Source organism: Haematobia irritans, chromosome 4, assembly GCF_050003625.1.
Source record: "Haematobia irritans isolate KBUSLIRL chromosome 4, ASM5000362v1, whole genome shotgun sequence".
NCBI lineage: Eukaryota > Metazoa > Arthropoda > Insecta > Diptera > Muscidae > Haematobia > Haematobia irritans.
Genome location: NC_134400.1, coordinates 2,155,411 through 2,179,351, shown reverse-complemented (window position 1 = coordinate 2,179,351; position 23,941 = coordinate 2,155,411). Strand labels below are relative to the sequence as shown.

The 23,941-nt window shown below is 34.7% G+C and overlaps 4 protein-coding genes across 4 annotated transcripts; all 4 read left to right on the top strand.

Annotated features, from left to right (window-relative positions):
- The first annotated feature begins 2,575 nt into the window (after window positions 1-2,575).
- LOC142233852 (uncharacterized) lies at window positions 2,576-3,722 on the top strand. Its single transcript, XM_075304918.1, has one exon. The coding sequence runs from the start codon at window positions 2,606-2,608 to the stop codon at window positions 3,509-3,511; it is 906 nt and encodes a 301-aa protein (XP_075161033.1). The 5' UTR covers window positions 2,576-2,605; the 3' UTR covers window positions 3,512-3,722.
- A 6,577-nt stretch (window positions 3,723-10,299) lies between these two features.
- On the top strand, window positions 10,300-11,077 carry LOC142233443 (uncharacterized). The gene has a single exon (XM_075304369.1). It carries the CDS (start codon window positions 10,373-10,375, stop codon window positions 10,892-10,894), a length of 522 nt encoding a protein of 173 aa, XP_075160484.1. The 5' UTR covers window positions 10,300-10,372; the 3' UTR covers window positions 10,895-11,077.
- Window positions 11,078-18,108: 7,031 nt separating this feature from the next.
- On the top strand, window positions 18,109-18,796 carry LOC142234038 (uncharacterized). Its single transcript, XM_075305110.1, has one exon. The coding sequence runs from the start codon at window positions 18,151-18,153 to the stop codon at window positions 18,676-18,678; it is 528 nt and encodes a 175-aa protein (XP_075161225.1). The 5' UTR covers window positions 18,109-18,150; the 3' UTR covers window positions 18,679-18,796.
- A 2,900-nt stretch (window positions 18,797-21,696) lies between these two features.
- LOC142236401 (uncharacterized) lies at window positions 21,697-22,365 on the top strand. The gene has a single exon (XM_075307635.1). It carries the CDS (start codon window positions 21,729-21,731, stop codon window positions 22,266-22,268), a length of 540 nt encoding a protein of 179 aa, XP_075163750.1. The 5' UTR covers window positions 21,697-21,728; the 3' UTR covers window positions 22,269-22,365.
- Window positions 22,366-23,941: the final 1,576 nt, after the last annotated feature.

Genomic DNA, 23,941 nt, shown 5'->3' with positions numbered 1-23,941 from the left:
GGAAAATTGGAAAAATGTTCGTTATACTTTTATTTTCTGTGCGGTATTAAACATTTGATATTCAGTAAAAATATCAAATTGGTTTTCTCTTTACAAAATAGGAATTTTTAATATTCCATAAAATGCAAAATATCAATCCCATAGATGATTTGGGTATATCCCTTATATATAGATCGCCCCATTTGTATAAATAAAATCATATGCACTATCCTACTTTCCAACTGATTGTCTTAAATTTGAGTACAATCCGTTTTTCATACACTTCTATCGAGTAACACACATCACCCATGTGTAACAACGATGTCTAAACCACATAGAACATAAAGATGTTTGTGCCATGTAAACAATTTCCATCATCCAGTCCACGAGCTCCGGCAACCACAACTGAAATTTCATTAATCTTTTTGAAAACTCAATGATGAGGATGACGACGACCAACGATGTTACACTCCATTACATCACAGTGTAGCATGGCAACGGACTCAGATGGGGCTGGCGTTTAACTTCGTATTTTTCTCATTTGCCGTGTGCTGGTGGTTTTGTTTTTGTTTCTTTTTTTGTGCAAAATAAGTCATGCCAAAAAGTATTCTAATTTAAATGAAAAATCGAAACTAATGTCCCCTGCTCCTCTGGAAGATTGACTACCCAAACGAATTACTGCAGCTCACTTACATACGATGGTTTGGCAAATCATACGTAAACATAAACACACAAACTAACAAGCATCCACAGCTACCATGCACATACATATGAACTTCTCTTCCCTCCACAACAGTGTGATAGAGAGAGGGTGGTAAAGAGTAAAGACCAACTCTTGAATATTCAATAAGGACGTAAGCAACAAACACATTAAAGTCATGGTGCAAGTTTAACGCATGAATGCATAGACAACTCTAAACTTCAATGTAGTTATAAAGGTAAGAGGATGAGGTACAAAGTACCAACCATACATTCAGAGAATGAAATGGATCAGAGAATGGCAAACTGCTGTAACATACAACAAGAAAGCAAGTCTTCTGTAGGCTTGAAATTTCAAACACAATTTTCTGTTTTGTGTTGTAAGTAAACAATTTGAACTTTATCTCTCACTCTCTCTCTCTCTCTCTCTGTTTCTCTTGTTCTCTGATCTTATCATTGCCTTAAGTAACGTATATCAAACAACAGCAATGTATTGGAAATCTTGTGGTTTTCTCAGTGTATGTGTGAAGAGAAGAACTGAGAACAGGGACAATGCAAGTGAAGTGTATACCTCCATCATAGATCAAACAAGACCAATGTAGCATAAAAGCAAATTGGTGAACTGGCATTAATGTGAATTCTCAATGAGAAGATTGTGTCAGTGCAACAGCACAGTCAAGTGCAGCATGCGAATCTGCAAGTGTGTATCACGAATTATGCTCGAACTGTGTGTTTGTCTATATATGGAGAAATGCCAATAGCTTGAACCCTATGATTGGTAACGGTCATGGAACTAGTGATACTGTAATGGCAACATCTCAATCCTTCTGCCATCAAGCGTCGGGGCTGTTACGGTTTCATGTTTTTTTGCTAAATAGAAATATTCACCCAACAAAGATAACTGCTTCGCTAACTAAACACCAACCGGATTCCAGTTGCTCGCTTCTCTATATCCCACAGGAAGAGCTGTTTGTACCTGTGGTTTGCCCATCAAGAAGTTGCTACACGTAAATCGCAAATTAAATGGAAATGTGTACCCTAAAACACTTTGGCATCGTCAACAGACCTGCAACTTTTTTCTCCGCCCTGCGACATCTCCAGATCATTGGGTTAGCCAGATACAAAGTAAACAGGAAAATCTAAGGGAATCCCCTTTTGGTCCAATGGCTATGATAGCAAACACTAGTTTCCTGGTTTGTCCAGTTAGAGAGTGAAAACAGAGGGATGAATAAATCTCATGACATGGCAGCAGAAATTAAATACTCCAAAATATTAAATTGTCAGTTGGCAACATGAGTCCACGTGCCTGGCATTCCAAATGACTGTTGGTCGTTTCCACTACATTCATGGCTGACCGAAACACAATGCATACGTGCTACAACCATAGGTGGGCTAACATATCGAGCTAGCAGAGAGAGTGAGTGTGAGAGAGGGAGAGAGAAAATGAAAAAGGCACACGCGTAGAGAGTCTTCGATCTATGGTTCGCAAACTTGTCAAGACAAACGTGCCCATTTGGAGTCATGTTTATTGAAGACGTGTAATGAACTTTTCTGAGTTCTGGTGGGATTTTGTTGTCCACTTGGTTGATGACCATATTTTATTAAATTAAATTAATAATAAATAAAAGCATAAAATGAGTCAACCACCCTCACATGTGTACGCTCTCCGCACTTACATTTCCGGCTTCCGCATAAAATCAAACAAAGCCAGTTTTGGATACTGGACAAGGTCGTCGTCCATACAATTGGCAAGAAGCCATTGATTGAATAGGTGATTCCCATCAATCTGTATAGAATGTTCTAAGTCGGCACAGCTAAACGCTCACTTTCGTAAAACGCTTGAGTATATAAAACAAGTGAGTTGCCAATTGGAGACCAGTTTCAATAGAATCTTTATATTTCCCACAACTCAACAAAACTATCAACAATGCTAGGAAGACACCATGTTGTCATTCTAATCCTGGGTCTACTAATGGCTCCCCTTGCCCACTCTGCAGCCATACGAAATGCAACAGAAGCAGAAGAAGCAATGGAGACCTCGTCGACATTGGAAATGACCACAGAAGAAATGGATGTAACAACCATGGAGGCTCTTACAGAGGAGACACCCACCACAGATGATCCAGAACCCAAGGGAGCCTTAAGCCGAGATGAAGAGGCTTCTATATTGGTTATAGATCAAACCCTTTTGGATCCAACTCCTACAGATATTAAGGCAGCCCAGGCTCCAAGTGTATCGGAACAAAAATTTGGTAAACTTTTATTATTGAGTACCCCTAAGCTAGAGGATAAGACTAAAATTCCCGAAGAGAATTTTGAAGAGACCGATGATGTTATGAACTCGTCAGAAAATGCCACAGATATTGTAATGGAAACCACCACCACGACAACAGATGATCACACCGAAGAAGCCACAACCATTGCAATTGAATCAGATACAAAAGAGAAGGACAGTTCAATGTCCATGGAAGAGAAGGACAGTTCAATGTCCATGGAATCTGTTCCCACCACCAAACTGTTCCCCATAAACGACACACTCTATGAGAAGAAAGAAAAACAGCCAGAAACTCCTGTGGAAACCCCCGAAATGGTTGTAATGCTTGTTGCAGAAGAGGAGCCCAGAGAGGAGAAAAATTCCAATTTGAGAACAGTGGTCCTGGCGGAGACTGAAGCCGATTATGTTCTAGTCGATTCCGATACTGAGGTCGTTGAAGAGGGTGTCTATGCCGATGTCGATAGTGATCTGCATTTGCAGCCAATAGTTCAGTCTGTGGAAATCGTACCCACTAGTGTTGATGATTCACTTTTAGTGAACTATGTCCATAATTGGTAATGAGGGAAAATTTGATTTCCTTAACCTTTGATTTTGGGCTCCCCACTAATCGTTGATTGTTATTTGAAACAGTATTTTTTTTTTTGTATTTAAGTTAAGTTTAACGAAATCCTTTCTCACCCTTAGTTTCGTAAGCCATTAGGATTTTTAAGAAAAATTCACCAAAAATTTTTGAAGACCAATAAACATTTATCGAAGTAGTAAATATCAAGTTCATTGCCAAATTTTCTTTTATTTACATCCAAGCCTAGGTGACATTCTGTTGAATGCATATTCAACTTGTCACTTGTTTGCATGAACGAAGAAGTTCTAGATGTTGTGCATGCCAAGGTTCATTACATGTGCAAATCCGCAAAGGAGCTGAAATATTGGCAATGTGGCGAAATTGTGTGAAAATATGGAAGACAAAATTTGCTAAATTTAGTTAAGGTGATAGGAGATAAAATGAGAGAGAGATGGCAGACGAAGTGACATCAAATAAGCCACCATAATGGTGAAAAATTCTGTTAAAATGTAACCACGATAGCAAGGATTTCAATTCAATATGTTTGGCAATATTATGGTCATGCCCTCGTTTCTCTACTCTCCTTCATTGAAAAGGCTTTTTGTGAGCATTAAGAGAAGGCTACACACATATACGCTCTTATACCCCCTTTATAAGATAATTATTGATATTTGTGTACGTGCTAAAAATGTTTGTTGATGTAGTTTCTTATGCTTAGAAAAATGATAGAGTTGTTGATGACTCTTCGTTTGATTATAACCATGATCCGTATTGAGGACACTTTAAAAACAATTGAATAGCACAAGAAAATATGTTGCCTGAGGGCCAGTGATGTCGGCTATCCCAAAATTCGTAAAAAATTGATGGTGTAAATTCTAGCTTATTTGCCCTAAGGCAAATAATAACTCCCTATGAGTTATGATTTGTTCCTAGAAGTATTAGACAAAACTAATATGTGTAAAAAATTATGCCCTCGTCAATGATTCATAGACAAATAATCTACAAAAATTTTAGGGCAATTTTACTAAAAAAAGTACCAAATAGAAAAATTTTATTTCGCACTGGTTGATAAATCTGCTGTGGTTATTTTAAAAAATATTTCCTCGGAAGAAATGTTTTGCCACATTTTTATTTTTATAGAAAATTTTCTGAAAATTCTATTTCTATAGAAAATTTTGTCAACATTTTATTTGTATAGAAAATTTTGTATACATTTTATTTCTATGTAATAGTTAATTTATTTACTTAAAGTTGTTTAGATTTGTTGTTGGTTATATATGCCATAAGGTCCTTAATTTATACAATTGCCCTCCCCCACAATCCCTTTTGCCTCAATCCTAACAATATGCCATGAACAGTAATCTAAGGTGTGCAATCTGCCATTGTAGTTTTCTTTTTGGCATTTTGTGCTCTCATGACCCTAGACAAACACTAGAGGCAACAATTCTCGATTTGTGCTATTTGTGCCGATGTGAATGGCTGTGTCATCAGGGCCAGCCGGATGCAAATTGTCACGGTATACAGATGAGTAGGTTTATCCAAACATCACCATCGCCAACACCATCGTCATCACGACCGGTGTCATCCGGTCACGCTGAAAATAAAATGAGCTGATAAATGATACCTACACTATTATCATGGAGAAAAACAATGGAAATTTGTTAAGGATAAGGTAGTAATAGAAAAACAAACAAAAGAGGACATTTCATGGATATTGTTGATTTTTGTTTTCGTATGAAAATTACTTCAATTATAAATCTTTCATTATGAATAAGTGTGATGTTGGTCATTATTTTCTGAGATTTTCAATTTTAAGTTGTTGTATTCAAAGCTTTTTCTAAATGGGTTCACACCTCTATAAAAAGGAGGTTCTTTATCGCAATGCTTAGCAGATAAGCTAAAGAATATTTGTCTACTCTTTTTCTGTTCTCACTTTCTTTATGTTCATCTTCAAATTCGAAGTAAATCATTATGGAAATCCTAAAACGAAATATTAAAGAGAGATCAGGCTAACGGGAAGCTCTTTTGGTTCATATATCATCTCAGAAACTCTCTCCCTCTCTTTCACTGAACTTGGATTTTGTTTAAAGAGTGTTCAATCCAATGGGAAGTTCTCTTTAGTTAGTATATCCCCCAGAAACGCTATCGTTCTCTCTTTCTGTGTTTACTGAAGACTAAAGGACTGGTTATGCATCTAAACATGTAACGTAGCCGTAACAAAACGGCAACGTACGATTTTTTGGCTATTAGCCTAATTAAAAGAAATGTACCAACAAACTATCAAGAACAGGCAGAAAAACGGTTGATTTTGTACACTTAAAATGAATTTCACGAATAATAATCAATTTCTCATCGTCCATTTTAACCGAAAACAACATAATAGTATTTTTAATGAAATTTATTTCACGCTAATCGCATGTTTCTTCTTCTTTCAATCGATTATACTGGTTTTTTGATCAGCTATTTAGCGGAAACGAGACGAAAATTTAAAGAAAGGCAAAACGCCTTCAATCATACGTATATTGGATTTAAAAAATCGTTGTATCAGAGAAATGCGTCTTTTTTGCTACACAAAAATCACTTTCCTATTTTAAGGACAAGAAAATTTTGTGTTGACATCTATATTTTTGTTCAGAGTAGGTACAATGCTATTAAAAAACGAATAGCCTAGTTTTCATTTGTGATGACAAAAACTGAAAACGTGTTCTGGACTGCAGATAAGATTAAAATAGGCTATTTTCGGAAATCCATTATGAGGAATTTATAAAAAGCGAAAATTTTCAATAAATAAACTTTACTTCAAATTTAAAAAGTAATATTGAATTTAATGTAAAATCTTCTCTTTACTTTCTTGTTATATTCCCAAAAAAGCTCCTTTAAAGTTAGGATTTTATTGTTGTCGTTACAGGACATCCTTGTCTCTGGTTTTAAAGAAAATATTTTAATTTATTTCTTGATTTTTTGTTTGTGTTAAAGTCATTTGTTTAATTTTAACAATCTTTAAATGATCTCTGGTGTCCTTAGTCTCTATGGACTTCTTGACTTACTGGCGAAGGCTACTGAAGACACGTTTTGAAAAACTAAACAACACACAAACAAATGCACGCACATGCCCTTATGCAAAAATACCCTTCAAACATTTTCTAACCTAGTTGACTCGTTATTGATTTCCCCAACTGATTAAATCAATCGTAGAAGATAATATTTAAGACACAATTATGAATATTCTGCACACCCAGAGGAGGACCATAGGAACACCTCAAATATGTTTCAAGAGTATAATATTTCACGGGGAACATGTAACATGCTGTCCCGTAAGTCAGTCCTTAATGAGTTCAGTAGGTGCTGTAAAATGTACTATGACATCAAACAATATTTTTTGGCATAACAAAATTGATCATCATCCGGATGTAGAAATTGAATCCAATGTTCTATTCCAATTCCAATGATCTATCATCCTTAGACTTAAGGAATGTTTGTAGGGCTTGGCCTTAACTAACATTTGTTTCTTTGGACTTATGAAGGGTTTCGTGTTAGTATTCCAGTCCATATGATACCTTATAAAGTTCTTCTTTATGTTCGTATATGTGTGCATATATGTATCTGTGTGTGTGTGTGTGATAGAGAGAGAGCATGGCATTCTGTAATATAAGGACCCTGACTGAAAAATCAAGAAAATGCTCTATTTTATAATACACAGCAAATGCAAACGCTTATGTCGACAAGCTGTTCCACTCGATGTGTGTCGGTTGGTTTGGGTCCAATATGGGGTGTATGCATGTGCACCACCAATATCTTTTGAAGATGATCCTTATCTGTTACGAGTGTTGGAGTATATGCGTGTCAGCTTGCTGCATCTTTGGACTTTAGCTAAGTCTGTCCATTGTTCTTCGTTTTGGGTGTTATTGCTGTTTTGGTAGTGGCCATCACGGCCTTGGATATGGATGTGTATGGGAATGCATATCATTGGCAACCATCCAATTATCATTGTTATTATGTCTTTGGGGAGCATAAATTTGTTTGGCTTTAGCATGACAATGCAATTTAATTCTCTCTCTCTCTCTCTCTCTGCTTCGTTTTCCTCCTTTTCATCTTCATGGTCTTGGTGTATCCAGATATTAGTAATGGTTGTGGATTCTCTCTAAGCTTGTAGGGCCAATGTCATTCGTTACCCAAGCAACAACTGTTTTATAATACAATTTGCTAAGAATTTCACCCGTTATCCTTGAACATATCTCTAAGAATTTGTTTTTTTTTTCTTTTACTTCCTCATAACTAACCAAAGAGTCAACCAACCAAACCAGTTATCTAGTGGGTATTTTTTATAGTTCCACTTACTTTACTTCCTTCCATTTCATGGTAGGTGGTATTACAGATCCTGTTTGATATGTGCGATGCCGGTATACGCATTCAATGGCTTATATAAAATGTTGATAAATGTCCATTAGAACTTAACAGGATTCCAAAATCAAATGAACAACTCCATATGATGATAAATTGTAGCGAATGAAAACTAATATGGAAATTCAGAATTTTTTGGGTACATTAGGGATACTCATGGTTAAAATCTTTCAATGAGAGACAAGAAGGAATGGACTACTAATCCATACAACAATCACAAGCTAAACTATTAGGCTAGGTTAGGTTAGGTATAGTGGCGGCCCGATATGTCAGGCTCATTTAGACTATTCAGTCCATTGTTATACCACAGAGGTGGTACTGAGAAGAGGTGTGCGCGTGACACGAAATTGTCGTGGCACGCGTGAATCACGTGAGTCGTGAATAAAATCTGAAGCAACTCTCGTGAATGTGCGTGAACTGGCCTAAAACAAATATGTCGTGTGTGAGTAATAAAATCGGTTCATGAAATGCGTGCGTGAGCGTGCGTTAATAAATATTTGACTTCGTGAATGTGCGTGAGTGTGGGTGAAATTTCACTCACGCGCACACCTCTAGTACTGAGTACTGCTCGATTCTATGTTTAGCTTAATGACAAGGGACCTACTTTTTATAGCCCAGTCCGAACCATGGTTGCCACAGTTGGTAGAATTCTACAAAAAAGGTAGATTTTTTTCTATTTGGTAGAATTCTTGAAGTTTTGGTAGAGTTTGCAAAACATTCCTCTCCAGCTAAGAGGTACTCACAAATTTTCTTTAAAAATAAAAATTTTCTATAGAAATAAAAAGCTGACATAATTTTCTATAGAAATAAAATTTTAACAAAATTGCTCTATTGAAATAAAATTTTGACAAAATTTTGTCAAAATTATACGTAGCCCAGTGGTAGTGTGTTGGCTTACAAATTGCATGGTTCCCGGTTCAATTCTCTGTCCAGGCGAAAGGTAACATTTAAAAAAATTATAAAATTGAATAATTTCTTCAACATTATTTGTATTACAGAAAAAGGTGCCGAGAACTAAAAATTTCGTGAAATTGAAAATTATGTGAGGGAATGAGCACAATCTTCTTGGGGAGCAAATTCTTCCAAGCATATAATATTTTTGGGCTCAAAATGCTTCCAAACATATAATATGTTCACATAAAACAAATATAATAATGTTTCGGCAATATCCAATAATATATGTGCTTCCTGCAAAATATGTTTGGAACATATGTTAGAGAAGCGATTTTTGTTGAGGGTGTAGAAATAAAATCTTGACAAAACTTTCTATAGAAATAAATTTATGACATTTTTTAGAAATAAAATTTTGACAAAATTTTCTAATAGAAATATAATTTTGACGAAATTTCCTAATAGAAATAAAATGTTGGTAAAATTTTCTAAAAGAAATTAAATGTTGGTAAAGTTTTCTACAGATATAAAATTTTGACAACATTTTCAATAGAAATAAAATTTTTACAAAATTTTCTAATAGAAGTAAAATTTTGACAAAATTCTCTAATAGAAATAAAATATTGAAAAAAATTTCTAATAGAAATAAAATTTTGACAAAATTTTCTAATAGAAATAAAATTTTGACAACATTTTCTATAGAAATAAATTTCATTTATACACTATAACTGGTATAGGGAGTTAGATATTCGATTCTGTCCATTTGTAGCTCTATTTCGTTTTCTTATTTCAAATAATTTTCTCCCATCCCCCATGAAGCTCCCTAATGTCGGAAATTAAATCACTTCCTACATCATTAAACACAACCGACCAACAAATGCTGCTACAGGCCTACTAACTACCAATTAATTAGCTTCATGTACATTTTGACAGCAAATTCGGTAGTAGTAGATAATGAAAAATCCAAAATTCCATAAATATAAAAATCCCAACAAGCCATCTTCCTGTTTCTCTGACATCAGGGTCTATTTGCCAAATAATTGATATTCGATTCTCTTGAAATTGTGTAGGCCAAATTGGATATTATCTAATAAACATGTTTGCAATGGGGATGTTTAGAATTATGATTAGGCTCATATAGGAGTCTCAGGCTGATTTGATGATGATCATAATTGGCCACTATGGCTGAGAGGGTGTAGGTGACATCGACCAATATTCGTATACTTTTTCAATCATCATTCTCATATATGGTCGAAAATAGTTTGGGTTTCTCTAGAATTAATTTAGTCACCTTTAATATTCGATTTATTATTGGTAGATTCTTAATGTATGCCAAGCATGTATGAGCCAAGCACAATAATAACAACAACAATGTGTAAGAATCGTTAAAAAAACGACCATTGAAAAAAATGCTGCAGCCACGCACAAGACAATTAATTCAGGGGAGGTTCTAAGCATTGGTGATATCGGTATAAATAGCCACCAGCCAAGGCTGTGAAATATCAGTTGTTTCCCCTCCATTGTCTTATAGCAAGTGAAAAATAGAAACCTATTTTAAATACAACATGGCTAAATTCATGCAAATCCTTTTCGTTTCCTGTTTGGTTTTTGCCTTGTGCTCTGCTGAAATTCCACGCTCTCGTACTTCACGTGTTCATGTAAACCGACGCAACCGCTTCTTGGCTCGTCAAGAAGTTGCCGAAGAACCTGCAGCTGTTACACCCTATCCTTCGGCTGATGAATTGAAACCTGAAGTTCCTTTTGATGAAGCTGTTGCTGCCGAAGAACAAACACCCAATCAACCCGATGAAGTCTATGGACCTCCAGAACAAGATGTCCCATCCAATGATGTTGCACCTGTAGAGGATGAAGCAGCCACCATTGGCGAAGACGAAGAAACCCCTGCTGTAGCTGATGAAGAAGAAGCTGTTGCCCAAGAAGAGGTGTCCTCTCGTTTAGTCAGCCGCCGTGGTACTGTACGCAAGAGCTCTGTCCGTCCAGCTAAGTTGCGTAAAGCCGCTCCTGCTCGTCTCCAGCTTCAGCGTCAATTTGTTCCCCAACCCGTCTTCTACTATGTAGCCCAATAGGTCGCCAGTGATATTGAGTTCTTAGATGTATACATACACCCTCATGTATTAACTTAATTTTAAGTGTTTGTTTGCACATTTCAAAGTGAATTTTAGTCATGTTGAATTCTTTAGGACAATTTACGAAAATTACTAACACGAAAAAAGAAAATAAATAAAAATTACAAAAAATAAAATAAAAAATTAGCCTCGGTCCACTTTTTCGTATAGCCACTACACACAAAAAATTGATTCAATCACCAAATTAATTGATCCAATTAATTTTTTAATTGAAATGTCTTCAATCACGAAAATGATAGTATCAATCACAGTTTTAATTGGGCATAGAAAAAATTCTTGATTAAAAAATTAATTGATTTTTTCAGCAAATTTCAATTAATTTTTTAATTGATTCAATTAAAAATTTTATTGATGTTGATTGCAAAACTAATTGAAAAAAGGAAACTATTTTTAATTACTTTCTGAATTGGCTTAGAGTTTTTATTTGGATTAACAAATGATTGTTTGAAATACATTTTTAATTAAAAACTAAAAAAAAAATCAGCACTTTTTTTTAATGAATTAGTCTTCCGAATTTGATTAAAAAGTTAATTGTATCAATTAATTTTTTAATTAAAAATTTTAAAATTTTCAATCATTGACTTAATTAACTTAATGCTTCTATCATGATTAAAAAGTTAATTGTATCAATTAATTTATTAATTTAAAAAATTTTCAACTTCAATTAACTTTTTAATTGGAAATATTTTGGTGATATTTTTTTCTGTGTATATAAACGGACCCCCAAATTTGGCTTTCGGAGCCTCTAAGAGAAACAAATTTCATCCGATCCGGCTGAAATTTGATACATGGTGTTAGTACATGGCCTTTAAAAACCATGCAAAAATTGGTCCACATCGGTCCATAATTATATATAGTCCCCATATAACCCGATCCCCAGATTTGGCTTGCGGAGCCTCTAAGAGAAGAAAATTTCATCCGATCCGGCTGAAATTTGGTACAGGGTGTTAGTATATGGTCTCTAACAACTATGCAAAAATTTGGTCCACATCGGTCAATAATTATATATAGCCCCCATATAAACCGATCTCCCGATTTGGCTTGCGGAGCCTCTAAGAGAAGCAAATTTCATCCGAACCGGCTGAAATGTCGTACATGGTTTTAGTATATGGTCTCTAATGACCATGCAAAAATTGGTCTACATCGGCGCATAATTATATAAAGCCCCCATATAAACCGATCACCAGATTTGATCTCCGGAGCCTCTTGGAAATCCAAAATTCATCTGATTCAGTTGATATTTTGTACGTGGTGTTAATATATGGCCTCAAACACCCATTCAAAAAATGGTCGAAATCTGTCCATAATTATATATATCCTCCATATAAATCGATCCCCAAATTTTACCTCCGGTGCCTTTTGGAGAAGCAAAATTCATCTGATCTGGTTGAAATTTAGTACGTGATGTTAGTATATGATATTTAACAACCATGCCAAAAATGGTCCATATCAGTCCATAATCATATATAGCCCCATATAAACCGATCCCTAGATTTGGTTTTGGAGCCTCTTGGAAGAGCAAATTTCATCCGAGTCAGTTGAAATTTGGTACATTGTGCTAGTAACATATATGACCGTTAACAACCATGCCTAACTAGGTCCAAAATTGGTCCATATCAAGTTCATAATTGTATATAACCACCATATTTCAATTCTGGCTCTCTATGTACCGTGCAAAAGCCCATATCGATTCGTAATTATTTGTAGACTTACCTACACATACCATACACATAAGCAAGCTAAATTTTAGGATGCGCAAATTACAAAACATAAAGGAGAAATTTCTCTACAATAATGAAATTTTAGTTAAAAAAGTTTAAAATCTTTGCTTCAAATTTTTTTTCGTTAAATTTAGACACAAATTTTGTAAAATTGCAGCCCTCCGTTAAAATCGCCTGTCTTTGAACTAAGACAAATTTTTCTTAAAGTAAAGAAACACATTTTAAAGAAATCGTCTTTAAATTTACTGAAATATTGAGTCTTTAGATTTAAGATAAAAACGCATCAAATATAGGCTAAGACTTGTTTTAAGGATTTATCATTTGGAATTTTTAAACTGGACTGAATACCTTTATTAATATATTGCAAAAAAGAGAATGAAAATTGAATGAGATCTGTATCCTAATTTTAATTTTATTGGTCCTAGATTTAAAGCAAGAGGGGCCTCTAATATATTTATTTATTTTAAAGAAGATCAAAATCTTTGGATCCATGTAAAATTTTTTGAGTGTAGGTTCCGACCGATTTACCAAAGCAATTGTTTTGGTTGTTGTTATATGTAGCTCCAAACCTATTATATTCAATTCTAAAATCTACCACGGGTCCTATACAAACCTAATTCCAGTATAGGCAAGCATCTTGAGTACTTTGATGCCACGTTTCCATCTATGATCCCTACCCACAATATACATAATATGTATATTGTGGTGAGAAGTATTCATTCAGATGGAAGATATATAAGATTCCAATCGGCCAAATATACTTTTGATACCATATACTACGAGTACAAATAGATCTTCCCTCTATAAATTTTTCTATTGGTTCTAGACCCATCGATTTAGATCTACTTCCAGAGTTTACCAAGTCCTTGGTGTCCATCCATTTGAAAAAAAAACTTAAATTTAGGCATATTTTACGTATCGACCGATTTTCCCTTTGCATCAACATCAAATATAAAAACCAGTAAGGAAAGTCTAAAGTCGGGCGGGGCCGACTATATTATACCCTGCACCACTTTGTAGATCTAAATTTTCGATACCATATCACATCCGTCAAATGTGTTGGGGGCTATATATAAAGGTTTGTCCCAAATACGTGCATTTAAATATCACTCGATCTGGAAGAATTTGATAGACTTCTACAAAATCTATAGACTCAAAATTTAAGTCGGCTAATGCACTAGGGTGGAACACAATGTTAGTAAAAAAATATGGGAAACATTTAAATCTGAAGCAATTTTAAGGAAACTTTGCAAAAGTTTATTTATGATTTATCGCTCGATATATATGTATTAGAAGTTTAGGAAAATTAGAGTCATTTTTACAACTTTGCGACTAGGCAGTGGCGATTTTACAAGGAAATTGTTGGTATTTTGACCATTTTTGTCGAAATCAGAAAAACAAATATATGGGAGCTATATCTAAATCTGAACCGATTTCAACCAAATTTGGCACGCATAGTTACAATGCTAATCCTACTCCCTGTGCAATATTTCAACTAAATCGGAGTTAAGAATTGGCCTCTGTGGTCATATGAGTGTAAATCGGGCGAAAGCTATATATGGGAGATATATCTAAATCTGAACCGATTTCAACCAAATTTGGCACGCATAGCTACAATGCTAATTCTACTCCCTGTGCAAAATTTCAACTAAATCGGAGCAAAAAATTGGCCTCTGTGGTCATATGAGTGTAAATCGGGCGAAAGCTATATATGGGAGATATATCCAAATCTGAACCGATTTCAAACAAATTTGGCACGCATAGCTACAATGCTAATTCTACTCCCTGTGCAAAGTTTCAACTAAATCGGAGTTAAAAATTGGCCTCTGTGGTCATATGAGTGTAAATCGGGCGAAAGCTATATATGGGAGATATATCCAAATCTGAACCGATTTCAACCAAATTTGGCACGCATAGTTACAATGCTAATTCTACTCCCAGTGCAAAATTTCAACCAAATCGGCGTTAAAAATTGGCCTCTTTGGGCAAATGAGTGTAAATCGGGCGAAAGCTATATATGAGAGCTATATCTAAATCTGAACCGATTTGGCTGGTATTTTGCAAGTTTTTCGAGATCCATAAAATATTCGGATGTACGGAATTTGAGGAAGATCGGTTGATATACACGCCAATTATGACCAGATCGGCGAAAAATATATATGGCAGCTATATCTAAATCTGAACCGATTTTTTCCAAAATCAATAGGGATCGTCTTTGAGCCGAAACAGGACCCTATACCAAATTTTAGGACAATCGGACTAAAACTGCGAGCTGTACTTTGCACACAAAAATACATCAACAGACAGACAGACAGACAGACAGACAGACGGACAGACAGACGGACAGACAGACAGACGGACATCGCTAAATCGACTCAGAATTTAATTCTAAGCCGATCCGTATACTAAAAGGTTGGTCTATGATTACTCCTTCTTGGCGTTACATACAAATGCACAAACTTATTATACCCTGTACCACAGTAGTGGTGAAGGGTATAAATATGGGAAACATTTAAATCTGAAGCAATTTTAAGGAAACTTTGCAAAAGTTTATTTATGATTTATCGCTCGATATATATGTATTAGAAGTTTAGGAAAATTAGAGTCATTTTTACAACTTTGCGACTAGGCAGTGGCGATTTTACAAGGAAATTGTTGGTATTTTGACCATTTTTGTCGAAATCAGAAAAACAAATATATGGGAGCTATATCTAAATCTGAACCGATTTCAACCAAATTTGGCACGCATAGTTACAATGCTAATCCTACTCCCTGTGCAATATTTCAACTAAATCGGAGTTAAGAATTGGCCTCTGTGGTCATATGAGTGTAAATCGGGCGAAAGCTATATATGGGAGATATATCTAAATCTGAACCGATTTCAACCAAATTTGGCACGCATAGCTACAATGCTAATTCTACTCCCTGTGCAAAATTTCAACTAAATCGGAGCAAAAAATTGGCCTCTGTGGTCATATGAGTGTAAATCGGGCGAAAGCTATATATGGGAGATATATCCAAATCTGAACCGATTTCAAACAAATTTGGCACGCATAGCTACAATGCTAATTCTACTCCCTGTGCAAAGTTTCAACTAAATCGGAGTTAAAAATTGGCCTCTGTGGTCATATGAGTGTAAATCGGGCGAAAGCTATATATGGGAGATATATCCAAATCTGAACCGATTTCAACCAAATTTGGCACGCATAGTTACAATGCTAATTCTACTCCCAGTGCAAAATTTCAACCAAATCGGCGTTAAAAATTGGCCTCTTTGGGCAAATGAGTGTAAATCGGGCGAAAGCTATATATGAGAGCTATATCTAAATCTGAACCGATTTGGCTGGTATTTTGCAAGTTTTTCGAGATCCATAAAATATTCGGATGTACGGAATTTGAGGAAGATCGGTTGATATACACGCCAATTATGACCAGATCGGCGAAAAATATATATGGCAGCTATATCTAAATCTGAACCGATTTTTTCCAAAATCAATAGGGATCGTCTTTGAGCCGAAACAGGACCCTATACCAAATTTTAGGACAATCGGACTAAAACTGCGAGCTGTACTTTGCACACAAAAATACATCAACAGACAGACAGACAGACAGACAGACAGACGGACAGACAGACGGACAGACAGACAGACGGACATCGCTAAATCGACTCAGAATTTAATTCTAAGCCGATCCGTATACTAAAAGGTTGGTCTATGATTACTCCTTCTTGGCGTTACATACAAATGCACAAACTTATTATACCCTGTACCACAGTAGTGGTGAAGGGTATAAATATGGGAAACATTTAAATCTGAAGCAATTTTAAGGAAACTTTGCAAAAGTTTATTTATGATTTATCGCTCGATATATATGTATTAGAAGTTTAGGAAAATTAGAGTCATTTTTACAACTTTGCGACTAGGCAGTGGCGATTTTACAAGGAAATTGTTGGTATTTTGACCATTTTTGTCGAAATCAGAAAAACAAATATATGGGAGCTATATCTAAATCTGAACCGATTTCAACCAAATTTGGCACGCATAGTTACAATGCTAATCCTACTCCCTGTGCAATATTTCAACTAAATCGGAGTTAAGAATTGGCCTCTGTGGTCATATGAGTGTAAATCGGGCGAAAGCTATATATGGGAGATATATCTAAATCTGAACCGATTTCAACCAAATTTGGCACGCATAGCTACAATGCTAATTCTACTCCCTGTGCAAAATTTCAACTAAATCGGAGCAAAAAATTGGCCTCTGTGGTCATATGAGTGTAAATCGGGCGAAAGCTATATATGGGAGATATATCCAAATCTGAACCGATTTCAAACAAATTTGGCACGCATAGCTACAATGCTAATTCTACTCCCTGTGCAAAGTTTCAACTAAATCGGAGTTAAAAATTGGCCTCTGTGGTCATATGAGTGTAAATCGGGCGAAAGCTATATATGGGAGATATATCCAAATCTGAACCGATTTCAACCAAATTTGGCACGCATAGTTACAATGCTAATTCTACTCCCAGTGCAAAATTTCAACCAAATCGGCGTTAAAAATTGGCCTCTTTGGGCAAATGAGTGTAAATCGGGCGAAAGCTATATATGAGAGCTATATCTAAATCTGAACCGATTTGGCTGGTATTTTGCAAGTTTTTCGAGATCCATAAAATATTCGGATGTACGGAATTTGAGGAAGATCGGTTGATATACACGCCAATTATGACCAGATCGGCGAAAAATATATATGGCAGCTATATCTAAATCTGAACCGATTTTTTCCAAAATCAATAGGGATCGTCTTTGAGCCGAAACAGGACCCTATACCAAATTTTAGGACAATCGGACTAAAACTGCGAGCTGTACTTTGCACACAAAAATACATCAACAGACAGACAGACAGACAGACAGACAGACGGACAGACAGACGGACAGACAGACAGACGGACATCGCTAAATCGACTCAGAATTTAATTCTAAGCCGATCCGTATACTAAAAGGTTGGTCTATGATTACTCCTTCTTGGCGTTACATACAAATGCACAAACTTATTATACCCTGTACCACAGTAGTGGTGAAGGGTATAAAGAGCCTATGTTAATACTAAAGTTTATTATTTTTGTTTAGCCCATTTATATTAAAACTCTAAGATCACTAGTGTTTAATTCTTAAAAAAATTGTGGGGCCCGAATTCTTTTCTAGATCTATTTTGACAATGATAACACCTAGGTAGCCAATAGCAGAATTAGTAAAATATGCAAGTCAGGTGTTTGAGTACCAGCAACAATTGAAACCATTATTGAAACGTTTTGACACATTATTGTAGGGGGGACACCATAAACGTTTCACACGATTAAACGTTACCACTCGAAATATGTAATTATTTTGTATAAATAGTTGCTAATATTTTTTATAGTACATCAGTTGTTCTAGCTCCAACGCTTCGTATCAATATCTGAAAATCTCTACAAATTAAAATGGCTAAAATTTTGCAAATCCTAATCGTCGCTTGTATGATCTTTGCTTTGTGTTTAGCTGAAGCTCCTAGATTCCGTGGCTCTTCGCGTTTGCAACATAATCGGCGTAATCGTTTCCTGGCTCGTCAAGAAGTTGCTGAAGAACCTGAAGCTGTTACACCCTATCCTTCGGCTGATGAATTGAAACCTGAAGTACCTTTTGATGAGGCTGTAGCTGCTGAGGAACAAACCCCTAACCAACCAGATGAAGTCTATGGACCTCCAGAACAGGAAACTGATGATGTTACCCCAGTAGAACAAGAAGAAGAGGAAGAAGTTGCAATTACCGAAGAAGAAGCTGTTGCTGCCGAAGAAGAAGCAGCCATTGCCGAAGAAGAAGCCATTGTGTCCTCTCGCCTAACTGCTCGCCGAGGAGCAATCCGCAAAAGCTCTCTACGTTCTTCTAAATTGCGTAATGGTGCCCCAGCTCGTCTTCAGATCCAACGTCAATTCATTCCTCAACCTATGTTCTATTATGTAGCCCAGTAAAAATGATGGAGGTGATAATTGGTAGAATTCATTTAGGTATTATTTAGTTCCTGGTTAAAAATAAAAAAAACAAAACTACGAGATTCTATCTTGTAAAATTAAACAAAAACAAAAACAATTAAGAAATTCTCTGAATATTTAAGGCATAAAGAAGTCCTCTGTAGGTTCAAACTCTCACTGTTTTCAAAGGTGAGACTTTATCACTCAAATTGAAATTCATTAGGGCTTATTAATATAAACATATCTCTCTCTTGAGCTTTATATTGGTGAGATATCTCAATACACACAAACTGTCCCAGTACATTAGTACACTGGTACTATCATAAGTGTATGTCACAATAATCTTCGTTATTGTGAATAATTAAAGTCACCACAAGCAGAGAAGCAATATGATAACCTCAACCGTGTTTCAAAAGCAAGATGTTATTTTTGGATGGTGACCATTGGGTTCAAACGCTGTGTCAAGGAAAAGGACAAAAAAAAAAGAAAGCAAACCCTTTTGGCACATTTAGAGAGTTTTATGGGGGAATGTATCAAAGTTTTTTATTCGATTTTGCTCTGGCTGTCTATCCACCCTGCGTCTATCTGGCTCCAGTTGTCCGGCCAATCCTCATTAAATCCTTCTTTTCATTTCTTCTTCGCTAGGTCTTATTCTGGTTCTCATCATTCAGTCAAGTGCACTAACCTTAATTATTACATAATTTTGTTTACACTACACAGAAAAAAAATTTCGCCAAAATATTTCCAATTAAAATTTAATTGATTTAACAATTTTCTTAATTAAAACAAAAATCGATCACAACAATTTATAAATCAATTATTATTTTAATTGGAACAATTAATTTAATTGACTATGGTGATTGATACTATCATTTCTGTGATTGAAGACATTTCAATTAAAAATTAATTGGATCAATTAATTTCGTGATTGAATCCAAAATTATTTTTTGTCTGTATCTATTTGACGTTTGGAACTCCAATATTTGAACATATTACCCGCATTTATTGTCGAATTTTGCATGAACTTGACAAAAGGTACACTGAAAAAAATATTGACCCAGTATGAAAGAATATGCAACTTAAATTTCAGGATACGAATCTGTGAAATGTTCCCCATTAAGATCGTTTGCTTTTGAAAAAGGAAAATTATCGAAAAAAGGAAATATTGAATCTTTGAATTAAAGACAACAAATTTTAAAATATAGGCTAAGAATTTTGCATCTTTTTATTTATTTATTTATTTATTTATTTATTATTATTATTATTATTATTATTATTATTATTATTATTATTATTATTATTATTATTATTATTATTATTATTATTATTATTATTATTATTATTATTATTATTATTATTATTATTATTATTATTATTATTATTATTATTATTATTATTATTATTATTATTATTATTATTATTATTATTATTATTATTATTATTATTATTATTATTATTATTATTATTATTATTATTATTATTATTATTATTATTATTATTATTATTATTATTATTATTATTATTATTATTATTATTATTATTATTATTATTATTATTATTATTATTATTATTATTATTATTATTATTATTATTATTATTATTATTATTATTATTATTATTATTATTATTATTATTATTATTATTATTATTATTATTATTATTATTATTATTATTATTATTATTATTATTATTATTATTATTATTATTATTATTATTATTGTTTTTTTTTTTAAATTAGGAAAAAATCCTTTTTTAGAATTATTTGTTATAATTTGGATCTTTAACTGACCTTTATTTGGGCTTCAGTAAATTTGTTTATAAGTCCAAGAAAAAATGAAGATTCTATAAATAAAATCTTTCGGAATCAATAACAAAGTCTGTCAGTCTGAAGGTCAAAAGGATGCAAAGAAAGTGTTTTGATACCCCATGAGAAAAAGAATAAATTAAAAAAAAAATCCAGTATCACGCAAAACTCACATTTAAAAACGGGCAAGATTTTCCCCCAGTGTAAAAAATGCACACCAATGACCCAAAGGGATGAGATAATTCTTTTATCCTAATAAATAACTATGAAGAATATGCATTCGACCCCATTTGTCTCATTTTCAATTAACCCTTAAATGCACACTGTATCTTTTAAGATTCAACAAGAAAATAATTCGTATGTCTTAAAATTTTGACCGAATTCTACGAAATCATAAGACAGTTTTAAAAAATATGCTTTCCGGAAAATCTATAGTACTTCAGTGTAACCTGAAGATAAAATTTAAAATCAAAGTTTGCCTGAAAATTCAAAAACATACAAATTGGAAGATAAATAATCTTTACCAGAGATAAAGGTAATGTTGGTAAAAAATCTGTGTAGTCTAAAAATATCTCTATCCTCTACTAAAATCAAATTGTAAACAAAAACTTAGTTTAATGCACAGTGCGTATTATACAACCACTTTTTTAGAAAAAATAAACACATAAAAAATTAGAAAAATGTGCTATGCATATGTTCTTTTTTTACCATTTGACATATTACATCTTTTTCGGAGGAATCGGCGTTCTTGTGCCTTTAAGGGTTAATATCAAAAATTATGATTAGACCAAATCTCCTGCTAAGCCTATATTTATGACTAATGAGCTCCAAAGAAGTTGGATTTTGTCAAAGAATTCAAGCATACATAATTATCGACTTCCTTTTTTTATACAAAGCAATAATCCGGAGAAGACTCAATAGGAAGTAATATGAAAAATAATTACGTGCCTCCTCCAAGGTATTGCAAACAAAATTGTTCAATCGAAAACTCCCACCCTAAAGACGCATAGTTAAAAGAAAATTCATGTGTGTCACCAAATTAAAATATGCGCATCAGGTCTGGCAGGCAGACAAGCTACTCGGAGGCCTACAAGAACAAATTAGCTTTAGTGGTGGTGGTGGCGAGATATACTACACAACCAGAATTCTTATATCAAAAGACTTGGTATAAATACTCGAAACAGTTTGATGATCAATATCAGTTGTTTCGCATTCAGCACTATCAATTAACTCAATTCAACCAAAGATGTTCAAATTCATTCAAATCCTTCTTGTGGCTTCTTTAGCTTTCGCCTTGTGCTCAGCTGAAGCTCCACGCTTCCGGACGTCACGTTTACAAGTTAGGCGTAATCGTTTTCTGGCTCGCCAAGAAGTTGCCGATGAATCGGCTGCTGCAACTCCATATCCCTCGGCTGATGAATTGAAACCTGAAGTACCTTTTGATGAGGCTGTAGCTGCTGAAGAACAAACCCCCAACCAACCTGATGAAGTCTATGGACCCCCAGAACAGGATGTTCCAGCTGAAAGTGATGATGTTGCCCCCTTAGGAGAAGGAGAAGACGAAGAAGTTGCAATTACCGAGGAAGAAGCTATTGCTGCCGAAGAGGAAGCAGCCATTGCCGAAGAAGAGGAAGCAGCTATTGCCTCAGCACGTCTGATTGCACGTCGTGGTGCTATACGCAAAAGCTCAGGAAGGTCTGCCAAGTTGCGTAAAGCTGCCCCAGCCCGCCTTCAACTCCAGCGTCAATTTGCCACCCAACCTATTGTCTACTATATTGCCCATTAATCTATCGACTCCAAGAGCTGAAAGGATTTTGATACTTACATTTGTTTTATAGCTAAAGAATTTTTATTGAAATGGATTTGTAAATGTTTTGACCTTCCTAAATGAAATAAATTAACAATAATTAAAAAAAATTTAAAAATATCGAAAATTATGGGGCATTTATTATTACTTTGAAAAAATATTGTCGTAAGTAACATATAAGCATTTTTTTATTCTTAAAATACGAATATTGCTCAAAATGGTCCGCTGGTAGGTATTTTGGTCCAATTTTGGAAAAATCTTGGTCCAAATAAAAAAAATCATTGTGGCAACGCTGGTCTAGACTTTCCAACATTGATCGTCGTTCTTGGAATTATCAACAGCATTACTGAAAATCTAATTGGGCTTGGGTCGAAATTCGGATTGAACCCATGACCCTTTGTATGCAAGACAGGCATGCTAACCATTGATCCCTCGGAAATATTGTAGCCAGGGCTGCCAATAAAATTTTAAGAAAAATCGTCACTTTTTCCCGAAAAATCGTCATAATCGGCACTTGCATTTTAAAATCGTTAAAAAATCGGGAATTAAAATAATATTAAAATAAAACGTATGTTTTAGTTACGCATTCTGAGTAAGCATATCCGAAAAGTACGCGAACGCCATCCAGTAACTATTTGCATATTCTAAATTCCAGCTTCTAAACATTAAAAACAATAAATGCATTCAGATTTTATATCGCAATCAACATAGTAGTTAGGGTATAATAACTTTGATCCGAAAAAAATGTGCCTATCAGTAATATTGATTTTAGACTCCATAAAACATACTGATTCATCGGTCGGTCTGTCTATGTATTGTTCGCAGGATTCCGGTCCAATTCTTTTGATGAAACTTACTTCAGTGCTTTTTTTGGCACAAGGACGAGCGCTATTGAATTTGGGGAAAAATCGGATCAAATTTAGATAAGGCCCCCATTTATATGTATCGCCCGATTTCAACCAATGGGGTCGTGTTGACCCTATTTACTAAACGGTCGACTTCAAATTTAATGCAAGGTACTTAGGAAACCTTAAAGTAAGCAACATTTCATAAAAATCGGTTCAGATTTTTGAACGGAGTAAATATCGTCATTTTCGAGGCAAAAATCGGAAACTGCTATGTTTTTGAGTCAAAAATCGTCAAAATGCCCATAAATCGCAGCCCTGATTGTAGCCTTAAACAATTGGGAATTTCTCTTTCGTTTTCTCATTAAATTCCAATCGTAGTTCAATGAAGACTATCGCAGCATCACTGTACCATGCTCCGAATTCCCGATCATTCATTCTTCTCCACATGTGACCCCAGATGCTCTTAGACATACAGCTATCGTCAATATTTGTTCTAGAGGAAGCCAAAAATGTAAAATTAAATTGAAATAAATAAGTCTCCAAAGACAGGCAATGGACATTGGCACTACTTAACTACCACTGGAATAGACTACAAGGACCAACGCCAATGAATGCAATGAATACATGGACTCAGCTATATCTCTTATACGAACAAGACCGAGACATAATAAGAACTAACAAAGAATGTCGTGTAGAAAAAAAAAACTAAAATGGACGATGATGTCATAGAAACTGAAGGTAAGACAAGCAGAAGGACATACAGACAGAAACAACATTGAGAGCAACAGGTGCACAATACTTGGA